This window comes from Panthera onca, chromosome A1 (assembly GCF_046562875.1).
Source record: "Panthera onca isolate mPanOnc1 chromosome A1, mPanOnc1 haplotype 2, whole genome shotgun sequence".
Classification (NCBI taxonomy): Eukaryota; Metazoa; Chordata; class Mammalia; order Carnivora; family Felidae; genus Panthera; species Panthera onca.
Window position 1 is genome coordinate 141896890 of NC_138339.1, and position 15782 is coordinate 141912671.

The 15782-nt window shown below is 34.9% G+C and overlaps 1 protein-coding gene across 1 annotated transcript in view; it reads left to right on the top strand.

Annotated features, from left to right (window-relative positions):
* Positions 1-14333, top strand: part of DTWD2 (DTW motif tRNA-uridine aminocarboxypropyltransferase 2) — a 116207-nt gene extending 101874 nt beyond the window's left edge. The window contains exons 5-6 of the mRNA XM_060636314.3: positions 167-295; positions 5957-14333. Of these exons, the coding sequence (XP_060492297.1) occupies positions 167-295; positions 5957-6127 (300 nt within the window). The 3' untranslated portion in view covers positions 6128-14333. The remainder of the gene's footprint in view (positions 1-166; positions 296-5956) is intronic.
* Positions 14334-15782: the final 1449 nt, after the last annotated feature.

Sequence of the window (15782 nt, forward strand, 5' to 3'; positions counted from 1 at the left end):
ATCAGCACAGAGCCCGATGCGGGGCTTGAACTCTTGAACTGCGAGTCGTGACCCAAGCTGAAGTCGGACGCTCAACCGACTGAGACATCCAGGCACCCCCCACAGACTGTATAATTTTAAATTTAAAACAAAACTTACATTCTGTTTTTCTGTGTTTTGGTTTCAGGTGCAGTTAAAAACTAGTGTTTCTAGTCAGTATGTAATTCGGACACAACCGACTAATAGGTGCCTTTCTACCCTGGAATGTGCAGCTGCTGCTCTTTCCATTTTGGAGAAAAATGATTACATACAGGAGGTATGTCTTTGGAAGGTTATATTGTTTTTGAAAGTAAGCAGTTTGGTTAGATTTTATCTAGAAATTTAGAAACGCATAACCTATGAAATTTGCAGCTCCAGTGTCAAATAGAGTGTATCTGTAATAGAAATTTGTGTACTGTTATAACCTTCTTTCCCCCTCTGGTGTTTTTCTGTGTTAGTTCAGCATCCAGATTGCGTTATTTAAATATTCATTCTAAGCTGTGCAAACAGCATTTATAATAAGCTAAATTGCTTTTAAGTAGCACAACATTAAATACAGTTTTTTTGTTAGATTTTTCTTTTATTATTTTGTATTTCTCTTTTAGGATTTTGTGTTTTCTTGTACACAACTTTTTTTCTTTTTAATTAAAAGAACGTTTTACAGCAACTTTTTTTTTGCATTGGTGCTTTTGAGAATGTACCAACTTTCTGTGTATCTTATTAACTACTTGCTGAGAGCATAAAAAAGACAAGTTTTTGAGAAAAAACACCTGCAGAATATGAAAAGGTTATAACCTGCAATCATCATTTTATTTAATTTCCATGAAAGCCTGATGATTTCATATATAATTAATCATCAGTAAAGAATAACGTTCAATGAGCCCACAAACGTCTCAGTCTTTTGGAGTGTGTAGGAAACTGCACTTAAGGCCAAAGAAGAAAGAATAGCAAAATAAAAAATTGTTAGGGTTTTTTAATCACCGAAGGAAGGTTTTTGATAAATACAACTCAAGAAGATAAGTCGGAGGATAATGAGCGTAACTAAATGGAGTTTTATAACTCTCCCTTCTGACGAGCACACACACACACAGTACTTATTCCTGCCTTCTTTCTCCCTCTCTCATTATACACTATGGTTACTATTATTATAAGAATGTGCCTTACTCATTGAGGAAATTTCATTGATGGATAAAAGCTCAGGTCAGAGTAACTGAATTGGTTACCAAGAAAAAGAACAAAAGACCCCCAGAACACAGAGCGTGAAAGAATGCCAGAAGCAAGCCTTGAATTGCTTTTTCCCTCTTCCCTACCCTCAGCTATGGAAAATGCTCTGCAGAGTTGGAGGCTTTCCTTCTTTTGAAAGAAGTAGGCTTTCTTGAGTAGGTTTTTTTCCTATGTGTATCTGTGTAAGTAGACTTTGTACTGGGTCTAGGCAATTTCTCTTTCACTGTTCTCTCTCCTTTGAGAAAAAAAAAAAATCATGAGGGGCCCTAGATCTTTATTCCAAATGAGCAGAGAGTGTTCCCTGACTTTCTCCCTCCATTGTAACCTTGCCATCTGCTCCCATGTACCTAACCATTGACATAGCGTTTAATACACCTCTATAGTCCTTTCACTTTTTTGTTTATACCTTCTTGAACACAGATAATATACTGTTTCTAGGTATCTTATTTTATAGCTTATTTTACACTATTGTTTAAACTTGCTTTCTGCACAATAAACTTGCACTATTGTTTAAACTTGCTTTCTGCACAATCTTTGTAGTTTCCTTTTTGTCGATGTAAAACTCTAGATCAGCCGACATCAGACCAAGGACCCATTAAAAGCTCAAATCTTGAGAGGAAAAATGTAATATTCTTTGGCTTTGGATTTGAAACTTTATCCCCTCTCCTTCTCCGGGTTCTGAAAAGAATTGTCTGTGGATTTGTATGTCTTATTTCTACAATTGGTATCAGATCTTTACTTAAGTTCTAAACAAGCTTTAATGTTCTTAGTGGTGGTGGATTTCCTAACATTGTAATACAGTAGGGCTAGGGTTTGGATGGCGATTGTCCTGCTACTGCTCCGCCCTTCCCAATTTCATAAGATACATGATTCTGGTATTAGTCAGTGTACCGTTGCAGCAAGGAAGCTTATCTTATGTTCTGAGTATAATGTCTGATAACAGGCAAAGTTCAAGATACAGAAGGACGACAGGATCTGTCGTCTCTTCAGCTTTTGTTATTGTTGTCTGTGGATCAAGCTGAATGTGAAATCCCAAAGTCACGGTGAGGTCCTGAAGTTCACATTCTGTTTGCTTTGGTCACCAGGAGTAGTCATACTTTAGTGACCAGGAGTAGAAAAAGGATGTTTGGCAATCATACGTGGGATTTGGAAGGTGCTGATAAGATTATTGGCTGGAGCATGAGCTGAAGAAATGCATAATGGACCATCCCACACTGTTTATTATTCCAGCTGACCAAAAATTAGCTTTCTCGGTGGAGAATCCCAAGTCAAGCCTGTTCACATCTAGCTACAATTTAAACAAAATACCGTTTCATTCCCCTGGGAAATACAATTACCAGCTGTTCTGAACTTAGGTGTTTTCTCTCCTTTCTGGGGAGGAAAGCTATGACACACGTTTTTTTCCTTGATAACCTTTTTTTAAGGGGTCTCCTAAAGAAACACCAATACAGTGGGGGAGAGTGGTAATTCTTCAGCTAGCTTTATTCTATGGAGGTAGGTAGGGCTCCTCAAAATAAAGAGCTTGGCATGGAATAGCCTTCTTAGTCTGCTGATTCATCCTTGTCCTTTATTCCTGAGCAGTTTTTCACACACTCTGAGTAGCACAGTGTGAGCTTTGAAGCAGGTTTGAATTAAACCTTCATCACTTACCATCACCACTTTGTGCCAGTGGGCAGTTCATATAATCTCCTGTGCTTGTTTACTTATCTATAATACACCAGAAAGAGTTACCTCTTACTTATTGGTGTGAGAATTGGATGGAGTAATTTTTGTTAATCGCCTGACACCAGGCACTCCAGAAGAATTAACCCCTTTGTTCTTTCTTGCCCGCCCCCCCCACCACACCCCTGTTCTTCCCCATAAATTGACAAATTTGAATTAAATTTGACATATTCCCCATAAATTGACAAATTTGAATTGAATTTAAAATTGACAAATTTGAATTAAAGATTGGTGATTTTCATTCAGTTACTATAAAATTTACCAGGGCTTTTCAGACCTTGGAAAGCTCAAGCTTGGGTATTTTTTGAATAATAGAACCGTTTCTGCTTATGAACCTGTATAGCTAGATGTGGTAAAAGCTTTGTGCACAGTCTAAGTGCCAGTAGTTGGTAATCATGGGCTGTTCAGAACTGTCACTTTATACCTGCAGACAAAAGGGTTTAAAAAACACTGATTTCGCCCCAAATAAATTTTTAGAAACAAACTTATTTCTTTGTTCCTCTGAACAAATATATAGCTTCACGTTGCCTCAGATATAATGTTGTTAGTTTATACAGAAGCAGTATCACTTATTATCACACAGTGTGCTGAACATGTTAAATGCATCCTCTTAGTCCTCTTAGTGTAACCTAATAATGATGTCGTAAGGTTGACAATGTTTTCCTCATTTTATAGATGAAGAAAATGAGGCAAGGAGAGGTTTATGTGGCTTATCCGGGAACACCTAGCTAGCAAGTGATTACGTCAGTCAAGACAGGCCAGATGCAGCTGCAGTAACCTAACACTCCAAAATCAGAATGGCACAACACAACAGTGGTTTGTGCCTCTCTCTCACTGTCTTTGGGAGATTAGCGGGATGACTTGTGCTCGCTGCAGTTGCTTAGGGGCCCAGGCTGATGGAGGCACTGTGTAGATAGGTCATTCTCCTTTCATCAAGGAAAGCATAAAGGGAGGTGGTGAATTGTACGTGCTTTTCGAGCTACTGCCCAGAGGTGACACATGTTATTCGTGCTCGCGTTTCCTTAACCAGAGCAAGTCATAATGGCCATACCTAACATCAAAGGGCGTTTGGAAAATGTAGTCTGACTGTGTAGCAAGAAGGAGCATCAGTCTATTTGTGAACAGATGTATTGACGATCACACAGATGGAGTACGGGTCTAATCCAGATCTGTCTCCAAAAATGATTCTCTTAATTACCTCAGAGAATTGGTAGAGTCTTATCTTCAGGAGATAAAAGTTGGAGGCCCTTAACAATAGGAATATTAGCATTCTGTCCATTAAGAATCTAACGAATGTCTTAAATAGCAATAGAACCTTCCTTCAGTTGTCTCCATCTGTATAATGTCCTAGGTATGTTTTCTAGGGATGATGTTTCAGAATCCAGTCAGTCCACTGTGTTTACTCAGGAAGGAAATATATAGTCATTTCCACATTCCCTGTCTTATTTGAAGAAATGAAGACATTAAAGGAAATTATGATAACATACAGATGGGGCTTTCCAAGATAATGTCCTGCACAACTTTTCCACGATGTTTATCTCTTACCTATTGGGGTATGTCAGTTTGATTGCACGTAACAGAGCCTTTATTGTGGGGATTGAACCATGTATATAGAGGCTTCTTTTTCTCCTGTAAATAAGTAATGTGAGGTGAGCAGTCCAGGGCTGGGGATTTCTTCTCTCTTTCTGCCCATCATCATATGTATTTGACTTTAATCTTTGTCTTTATTGCATTGTAGTCACATGATGGTTATCCCACCTCTAACAGTCCTGTTCCAGGCAAGAAGAAAGCACAAAAGCCCCTGCCTGCTGAGTCTGTCCCATTTTAAAGAGTGTTTCTGGAAGTCCCACCCAAGGACCTCAACTTACCTTTCCTTATATGGACTGTGTCATTAGCCAGTTAGTATTACTAGCTGGATGCATTGGCACCTTGAATGACATTTGGAATGATAAAAAGAATGAGTGTGGAGAAGCAACCACCAGTGACTGCCACGATGTCTGAGTTCATTGTAAAATTAAAACCTTTAAGTTCTTTGCTGCCACTTACATTGTATGTGAAAGGGAATAGATTTTCACATAGACATTGTGACATTTTTGCAATTAAATCTATCAGTTTTTTTCATTGTTCCTTTTATTTCTAAAAAACAAACAAACAAACAAACAAACAAAACAGTTTCCTTAGTCATGTTTGCTATTGTTGTTTGGAAGATTTAAATCAGGGGTCTCAGGCCCCAGGAAAGCATCTGACTCAGAATGTTTTAAATGCATGACATAGTGGGTTTTTTGTTGTTGTTGTTGTGTGTGTGTGTTTTTTTAAAAAATTATTTTTATTTTTGACCTTGAAAAACTTTAGGTAGGGCATTTGCTCTAGTTGTTTTTTAACTTCTACCATATTTGTTATCGTATGGGTCCACCCGGCTTAAATGTTTATGTTATATGGCTGGCTCTGTAGGTATTTGAATGTAGACAAGTACAGATACAGTCAGAAAAACCCCAGGTTTGGGTATCTAACTTGTGTGTAGTCCTTGGACCATTGTGAGAGAATTCGTAAACCTGTTAACCTTCATCTGATTGTTACAGGTAACAGGAAGCTTGCATCAGTCTGTGATTGAAACCACATTAACTAATTTGTGTCTAAAGGTCTCTTTTACTCTATTTGTTACAGATTTAAATGTTATAATGGCAACAGTTTCTTGAGGTGTTTGAATGTATTAATGTATAAATGTAGATTTGGACTTTAGTATCTGTATGGGAAATTAACTATTTGTGTCTTTTTACCGGAACTCCTTAGCAGTATGTAAGGTATGAGTTAAAAGAAATTGTATATTTGGATGTCATATATTTATATTTAGTAGAGTGCCTGTTACTTTTCATGGTTAAAAGCCAATAATAATAAAAATAAACATAATAATCCCTGTTTCTGAAGAAAAAGTTAAATAGAATATGATGATTTGTTACAGACCCTATTTTAGTATCTTTTTTTATCTTCACAGACTTTGCTTCGCCCTCTTCAAGCTTTGTGCTCTTTCCAGCTGCAGCATGGTGCTCAAATTCGCCTCAGCAAGGAACACCTTCTGAAAAATGGATTATATCCTAAGCCAATGCCAAAGAACAAACGCAAGCTCAGGAAAATGGAACTGTTAATGAACAGTGTTAAAATTTAGTACTGTTGTTCCATGGTGCTAGTTATGGTGTCTTCTGCTGATAAAACCAGGTGAAGTTTTCAGAAAATTTAAGTTTGTGGGTTTTTGACTGTCTAGAGTGAGAGTTGCATGCTCAACTTGCCCAGCAGAAGGAAGTCAACCAAATAGCCATAAAAAAGCAAACAAAAAAAAATTTCGCTGACCCAGTAAAAACCAAGGTTTCATACTGAGTTTGTTTAAAAAAAAAAAATGTGCCTCTAATACATTTTTCCAGATCCATAGTTTGGAATGTGTTTGAAATTAGTTGTTGAGCGAGGTTAGAAGGTTTTTTTGTTTTTTTTTTGTTTTTTTGTTTTTTTATGTAAAATGGAAAGAAATTATTGTACCTGATTGGGACAGTATTGTTTTCATGAATGTTAGTAGATAATTAGGTGTATATAATAGAGGATACTTATGTCAATATGCAATATTGTACATAAGCTTTATAGTTTGAAGTAATAATGATCACCAAGTAGTTTAGATTGAATTTATTTTTTTCATAGAATAATATAGCAGAATAAGGGAACTAAATAAATTACTTAGGTACTAAACTTGAACTCAGCTATTATGATTTAAGTGTTACTATTAATTGCCCCAGTTTTGTTGTATTAGGGTATACTTGGAACGTAAGATTATATTAGTTTCAGGTGTTCACCATAATGATTTGATATTTATATACATTGCAAAAATAATCACTGTATGATAAGTCTACCTAACATCCCTCATACGTACTTAAAAGATTTTTTCTTCTGATAAGAACTTTTAAGATAAACTTTCTTAGCAACTTTCTAATGTATGGTATTTGTAATTTTGCAGAATTATTAACTACAGTCACCATGCTTTATAGTACATCTCCATGAGGTATTTATTTTATAACTGGAAGTTTGTTCCTTTTGACCCCATTCACCCATTTTGCCCACCCCACAGCCACCAGCCTGTTCTCTGTATCTGTGAGCTTGTGGTTTTTTTTTTTTTTTTTTCTTTCCTTTTCTTTTTTTTAAGATTCCACATAAGTGATATCAAATGATAATTACCTTTCTCTGTGTGACTTATTTCACTTACCATTATGCCCTCCAGGTCCATCCCTGTTGTTGCAAATAGCAAGATTTCATTCTTTTTTGTGGCTGAATGATATTCCACTGTCTATATACACACCACATTTTCTTTATTCATCCGTCGATGTCTATTTAGGTTATTTCCATGTCTTAGCTATTGTAGATAATGCTGCAGTTAACACAGGTGCGTCTTTTGAAGTTAGTCTTTTTGTTTTCTTTGGATAAATATTCAGAAATGGAATTACTGGATCTTAATGGTATTCTATTTTTTACTTTTTGAGGAACCTCTATACCTTTTTTCATTGTGGCTGCACCAATTTACATTCCCACCAACAGTGCATGATAGTTCCCTTTTCTCCATATCTGTGTCCTTTTTATTTCTTGTCTTTTTCATTATAGCCGTTCAAACAGGTGTGAAGAGGCAGTTCTTTGGGGTTTTGATTTGCATTTCCTAATGATGAATGATATTGAGCATCTTCTCATATGCCTGATGGCCCATCTGTATGTCTTCTTTAGAAAAGAGTCTGTTCACTTCCTCTGCCCATTTTTTTTGCCCCCTTTTTATTCAAATTGTGTGTGTGTGTGTGTGTGTGTGTGTGTGTGTGTTTGCTGTTGAATTGTAGGAGTCCTTTATTTTTGTTATTAACTTCTTATCAATATCTGACATACAAATATTTTCTCACATCCTGGGGGTTGCCTTTTCACTTTATTGATGCTTTTTTTTTGTTGTGCAGAAACTTTTTAGTTTGATGTGGCCTCACTTGTTTAGTTTTGCTTTTTTTGTATTTGCCTTTGGTGCCTGATTTAAAAAATCATTGCCAAGGCTGATGTCAAGGAGCTTACCACCTTTGTTTTCTTTCTAGTTTTATGGATTTCACATTTTACACTCGTCTTTAATCCATGTTGAATTAATTTTGTGAGTGGCATAAGATAGCAGTCCAGTTTCATTCTTTTGCGTGTGGCTCTTCAGTTTTCCCAACATCATTTATTGAAGACTGTCCTTTTGCCATTAAATGTTCTTGCCTCCTTTGTTATAGATTAATTGAGCATACATGTGCGGGTTTATTTCTGGACTCTATTCTGTTTGATGGATCTCTGTGTCTTTTTTTTTTATGCCAATACCATACTATTTTGATAACTATAGCTTTGTAGTACAGTTTGAAATCAGGGAGTATGATGCTTCCCCCTTTGTTTTTCTTTCTCAGGATTGCTTTGGCTTTTGGGGTCTTTTGTGGCTCCTTACGAATTTCAGGATTGTTTGTTCTATATCTTTGAAAAATGCCTCTGGAATTTTAATATGGATTGCAATGAATCTGTAGATTGCTTTGTGTAGTAGCCCTAATTTTGAAAAAGGTGCATGGAATTTTGACACAGCACACATTTTTATTTTATTCATCAAGAAGGCTTATTGAGTGTGATAAACTAGTCATATGGAAACAACTGAAATAGAATATAACTATAATTTCAACAACATATTTTTCTAACTGGGGCTGTTTAAATATTTTTTCGTGAACAAAAACTTTCAATTTCAGAGAGCAAATTTTCCCCACCCTTTTGGGAAAAATATTTACTGACATTTTATATACTAGTAGAGACATGTATGTAATATATATTTGTATCTAACTTAAATCTACTGCAGTCGTATACCCATATTGGCAAGGAGAGGGGACTTTGTTTTCTTTATTTATGACTTCTAGAGTTTTTTGTATCCAGTATCAAGTTGTAAGGAAAAACTAAATGTGCGACCTAAAAGTAATCTTGTTATAAATACATGTGCATGTGTGATATATGAATGGTTATTTCTGACCATTTTCATTCTTATTTATTTATTTTTATTGTTGGCCTAGATTAAGCCCTTCTTAAAAGCTTTAATGCTAGTCAGAATGATAGTAAATGTTTGGGGAAACTATGTAGAAAATATTTTAAAATATTAAACAAAAGTTAGATTTCTATCCTGTATTATTGACTTTTTAAAAAATTAAAACACAGTTTGGCTCATTTAAAAAAATGTTTATTTATTTTGAGAGAGTGGGGGAGGGGCAGAGGGAGGTGGAGAAAGAGAATCCTCAGCAGGCTCCATCCATGATAAGCTCGATGTGGAACTTGATCTCACGACTTAGATCATGACCTAAGCCAAAATCAAGACTTGGTTGCTTAACCAACTGAGCTACCCACTACTATCAAATGACTATCTAGGTATAATAGAAAAGCAATAGTAATAATAATGTATAATGGTCTCCTAACAAATGGGTTAAAATAGTCTTACAGTAATTGTTTTCAGATTAAAATTAAATTTTGCAAATTTCTTTTATCCACTATTATTGCCTTTAAAAAAAAGATATTCCTGTATATGACCCATATAAGTCTTTAAATTGTATTTTAATTTATATTGATTTTTAGAATAATTACTACCTTTATCTTTTAACTACAGAATTAGGGTAATTTTTGAACACTTACAAAAGCTTAAAATTTAGTATTTTTGGAAATGTATAAGCATTTTTAAAATAAGTTTATATAGTTTTCCAAATTATTTTACTGACTTCTTAAATTACTTAATTAATTTTTTATTTCTTACTGATCTCCTGACAAGATTATTTCATTTACTCCTCTCTGGTATTCAATGCTTCTTTAGTCACTTGCTCTCATCAGGCAGTTTTAGATAACATTTAAAACCATTGGAGTGCCCCGGTAGCTCAGTCGGTTGAGTGTCCCAACTTCAGCTCAGGTCACGATCTCACAGTTGGTGAGTTCGAGCCCCATATCAGTCTCATTGCTGTCAGCTTGCACTCTCTTTCTCTCTCAAAAATAAATAAAACATTAAAAAAACAACTATCACTAGTAGGTTTAGTTATTAAAAATACTTATAATGTGTAGTATTATGTGAAGATTTTAACTGAAAATTTAACCTGGCTTTTAAAAGTTGTTACTTTTTTGGGGGCACTTGGGTGGCTCAGTCAGTTGAGTGTAGGCTCCTCATTTTGGCTCAGGTCATGATCTCGTGGTTGGTGAGACTGAGTCCCACGCAGGGCTCTGCACTGCAGTGCAGACTCCACTTTGGATTCTCTCTCTCCCTCTCTCTCTGCCTGTTCCTCAGCTCGTGCATATGTGCTCTCAAAATAAATAAGCATTTAAAAAATAAAAAAATAAATAAAAGTTACTTTTTTATTGTGTTAGTTGGCTTTTAAGTTCAGATGCTTTTTATTTGTTTGATTTGCCTGGACTAGTTCCATTTTTTTGGGGATTTATAGCTGATAGTAGTCTTTACATACAAACTTGAACTACACTTTGATGTTGGGTAGATTGTTTTGTGAATTGTTACTTGAACCACGTAATTTAGAATGTATTTCTTTATACACAAGGTGATTGATTATGCATTTAACACAGTACGTTGTTGAAAATCACCATATAATGAGTGGTGTTATTTTCATTTTCTTGTACTTGAGTATGAAGGTTTGAGAGCTATACTGAATGAAGCAAGTCATAGTACTTGGCAGATTTCCCTAGGTTAGCTTGCAAGATTTCTCAGGTGAAAACATGAGAGTTATATTAAAAATTATGTTCTGGGGTGTCTGGGTGGCTCAGTCGGTTAGTGTCAATCTGTTAGTGTTAGTGTTAGTGTTAGTTTGGTGTCAGTCGGGGCGTCCTGCTTCGGCTCAGGTCATGATCTCAAGGTTTGTGGGTTTGAACCACGCATTGGGCTCTGTGCTGACAGCTCAGAGCCTGGAGCCTGCTTCCGATCCTGTGTCTCCCTCTCTCTCTCTGCCTTTCCTCTGTTCACGCTCTGCCTCTCTCTGTATTTCAGAAATGAATAAACATTAAAAAAAAAAAAGAAAGAAAGAAAAATTATGTTCCCCCTATTTTAAGACTTCAAACCCAACTTTCTTTAGCCGTGACTACTGTAGCATTAGATTTTAGAAGGAGCAAGCTCTTCACTACCACCTTAATGAGTTATATAGAAGAGTACTTCTTCATAACTTCTTCAGTTTCTTCATCACATATTCCCACTTGCCCTAAATTGGCTATTTAAAAAATGTGATTGTGTTATTAAAGAATCCTTTCCATTGAATATTGATGAATTTCAGGAAAGTAAATTGTTGACCCTTGGATACAGTTGTCATTGGTATAGAAGTAAATGTTGATGCCCTAAGTAAAAAAACTAGATTTGACTAGGTGAACTCAAAAGTTTTATCTAATGGGCCTTTTATTATGTAGATTTAGTCCTCAAAAATAAGTGTGAGTGGATTTTTTTATAGGTAAATAATACTATGGTTTAGATGTAATGAAACTTTGCATTTAATTGTGTCCCATAGCATAGAATGAATCACAACCTCTTAACATTTTTCAATCAAATTTTTATTTACTGGATTTGCTTAATATATTCTCTTTCCTTTTTCTTTTTTTTTTTTTTTTTTAGCTTTATTAAGGAATCATTGACAAATAAAATTGTGAGGTGTTTAAAATGTACAACATGATGATACGATATACATATTCATTGTAAAAGGAGTCTCTCCATCAAGTTAACACATCCATCACCTCACATAGAAATGTTTTCTCGTGTGTGTGATAACATTTAAGTTCTACTGTTGTGGCAGATTTCAGTTATACGGTCCAGTGTTATCGACTACAGCTGCCATGTTCCCCCTCCTTTCTCCTCATACTTTCTTCTTCCCAGATTCCTCCTCTCCCTTCTCCTCACTCTCCCTGTCCTCTTTCCTTTTCTAGTATCCTTATCCTGTCTACTGTTGTGTTTTTTTTAAATGTGTACAAATTATTTGTGTATCCTTGCATAAGTGGTTTTTTTAAAAAGATCATGTAGTAGTCTTCACAGCTTACAATTTTATTTTTGAAATTTGTGCAGAAAATCAGGCACTTACTCTGTGCTGCTGACTTGTCTCCCTTACTCTACTCCCTTACTCCCTTACTCTCCCTTTCTCTGCACTAGAGAAACATGTAATCACTTACTAGTCTTCAATAATTGTTCACGTGAATCAACAACATAAGAATTTTTTAAAGAAACTTTTTAATGTAAGAATTTTTAAAAAACCGAGGTAGGTAGCCTTTGAATAAGAAATTATAGTTTACTCTTATTTAAAGGTATGTTAAGAAATGAAAACATTCTTCTTCATTCCCTTATTTTAATTGAAGTATAATTGACATAAAACATTAATTAGTTTCACGTGTTTTTAGTGATTTGAGTGATATTTGTATACACCATGAGATGATGACAGTAAGCCTAGTTATCATTTATCGTATGAAATTATAAACTTTTTTTCTTGTGATGAGAACTTTACGATATACTCTCTTGATAACATTCAAATATGCAATACAGTATTGACTATAGTCACTATGCTGTACATTACATTCCCATGACTTACTTATTTTATAACTGGAAGTTTGTATCTCTTGAACACAGCTACCCATTTTGCCTACTTCCCAAGCCCCCTCTCCTCTGGCAACCACCATTCTTTTCTCTTTGTGTTTTGTTTTGTTTGCTTTTTAGATTCCATAGGTAAGTGATATCATATGGTATTTGTCTTTTGTTGTTTGGCTTATTTCATTTAGTATAATATCTTCAAGGTCCATTTATGTTGTTGTTGCAAATGGCAACAGTTCATTCTTTTTTATGACTTAAATAGTACTCCATTATATAATTCCACATCTTCTTTATCCATTCATCCATTGATGGACCCTTGGGCTGCTTCTGTAATTTGGCTATTGCAAATAATGCTGCAGTGAACATAGGGGTGCATGTATCTTTTCAAATTAGTGTTGTTGCTTTCTGCAGTTAAATACCCAGAACTGGAATTTCTGGATTGTATGGTAGTTCGACTTTTAATTTTTTAAAGAAACCTTGAAACATTTTTAAAAGTATGTCTGCCTCAGGATTTTTGTCATTACCCCATACTCCTCACTGATTTTGCATACTAATAGCATTTAGTCATCTCTCTCCACATATGTTACTTACAAGGTGAAAAATCGCTTATTACATTTTTTATATGTAATTTTATGGGAAACATTAGTTGATATGAAAATGGCAATAATTTACAATATGGTCATCAGATTTTATAAACATAACTGCCTATCATTTTGTATTTATTAAATAGTTTTACTTCTAAAGTTGCCTTTTCTTAATAAAATCAGTGAAGAAATTTTTAAAATGTACATGAAAAACCTGGATCTAAAATGTAAGCTTACCTTTTTCCTGTTTCTGGAATATCTGATATTATGGAAATGAAAGAAATGTTTTAACAGCATATTTTAATACTTATTTTGTTAGTAACTCTCAGAACTCTCATACGTTCAAATTCTTTGTGGCAAATTCCATGTGGCAGGTACTTTCACCTGTGACATATATAGTCTCATATAAAAGAAAAATATTCATTTAATGAATAAGGTAAAAGTAAAGATTAGTTGAAATAAGGAATGTTTTAAAGGTAAAATGCATTAACAAATTGATTGTTCCTTTAATTTGTGAAGTGTTTATTCAGTAACTTAAAGTAGGAAAAATGGTTTATGATGTCACTTTGATTTTTCATTTGTGCTAATTGATTTTATTATTTTTAAGAGTATTAGTACTTATTTTAGCTTGAGAGTTTGTTAATGTCTTTACTCTTGGTACATGATAATAGTGTTTATTTAGAACTAGACGTGTGATTTATAATACCTAATATTCACTTAATTATTAATGCAATGTTAAATTTAATTTCCACTTTAAAAGAAATAGTTAAGTTCCTAATGACTCAATAGTTGTTTTGCATAATGGCTTTACTATTTTTTGTTGATAGCAAACATTATTTGAAATGTTTTTGAAAATATAATTGCTATGTTTTATTTTCTTGGTGATCCTCAATAACATCATTATTAAAATATCATAAATATTTAATTTGAAATGTATGAATTATTCCTAGCATTAAAGAACAGGGTCTGTTGGGTAATACATCTCTGCATGCACCTACCATTATTTTGAATAATGGACGTGATGATATTAGTAGCAAAATAGGCTTGGGCATCCATAAGAGGTTTTAATAGTATATAGTAAAAGTATCTGTAATCTGTGTCTTTTATGTGTATTCGTAGATCTTTGTTTACTTCTTATTTCTCACTAATCAGTCCAATAAACTATTTATTTAGTAGATATTTTTGTTTAGCTTTTACTCTGTGTCAGGCACTGTGTTGGGTGCTAGAGTGATGTGGATGACAGAGTCCCTGTGTCTGAGAAGTTGAAGTTGTGGCTGTTGGAGACATATCATGATAACATAATTTTAGATATTGATAACTGCTGTGGAAGAGCATCCTAGAATAGAGTATGATGAGACTTTAGTCACAGTTGGGGAAGGCCTTGCTAGAGGAAATGAAATTCAGGTCTGTGCTAAATGATGAGAAGGAAGCAGCACATAAATAATTCTTCAGGTAGCTTTTTTTTTTTTTTTTTAAATTAATTCCAGTATCATTAGCATACAGTGTTATATTGGTTTCAAGTCTATAATTTCGTGATTCAACAATTCTATACATTACTCAGTGCTCAGCAGGGTAAGTGTACTCTTAATCCCAATCACCTATTTTACCCATCCCTTCACCCACCTCCCCTCTGGTAATCATCTGTTTGTTCTCTGTAGTTAAGAATCTGTTTTTTGGCTTGTTTCTTTTTTGTTTGTTTTGTTTCTTAAATTTCAGATATGAGTGAAATCATATGATATTTGTTTTTTTCTGACTGACTTATTTTACTTAGCATTATACTCTTTAGCTCCATCCATGTTGTTGCACATGGCAAGATTTCATTCTTTTTTATGGCTGAATAATATTCCATACACACACACACACACACACACACACACACACACACACACACACCACCTCTTCTTTATTCATCATTCGTTGGGCACTTGGACTGCTTCCATAATTTGGGTATTGTAAATAATGCTGCAGTAAACATAATGGTGCATATATCTTTTCGAATTAGTGTTTTCTTATTCTTTGGTTATATACCAAAGAATGATGGTATGATTACTGGATCATAGATAGTTCTGTTTTTAACTTTTTGAGGAATCTTCACACTGTTTTCTCCAGTGACTGCATCAGTTTCTGTTCCCACCAGGAGTGCATGAGTGTTCCTTTTTCTCTACATCCTCACGAACACCTGTTGATTCTTGTGTGTTTTTTAAATGTTTTATTTAAGAGACAGAGAGAGAGAGAGAGCATGAGCACATGCATGAGTAGGGGAGGGAGAGAGGGAGAGAGAGGAGAGAGAGGGGAAGGAGGGACAGGGAGAGAGAGAGAGAGACAGAGGGAGGGAGGGAGGGAGAGAGAAAGAATGAATCCTAAGGAGGTTCTGTCATTTCAGGGTAGAGCCAAATGTGAGGCTCGATTTCATCAACAGTGAGATCGTGACCTGAGCTGAAATCAGGAGTCAGACACTTAACCAACTGAGCCACATAGACACTCCAGACTCTTGAGTTTTTGACTTTAGCCATTCTGACAGGTGTGAGGTGATATCTCATTATGGTTTTCACTTGCCTTTCTTTGATGATGAGTGATTTTGAGCATCTTTTTGTGTGACTGTTGACCATATAGATATCTTCTTT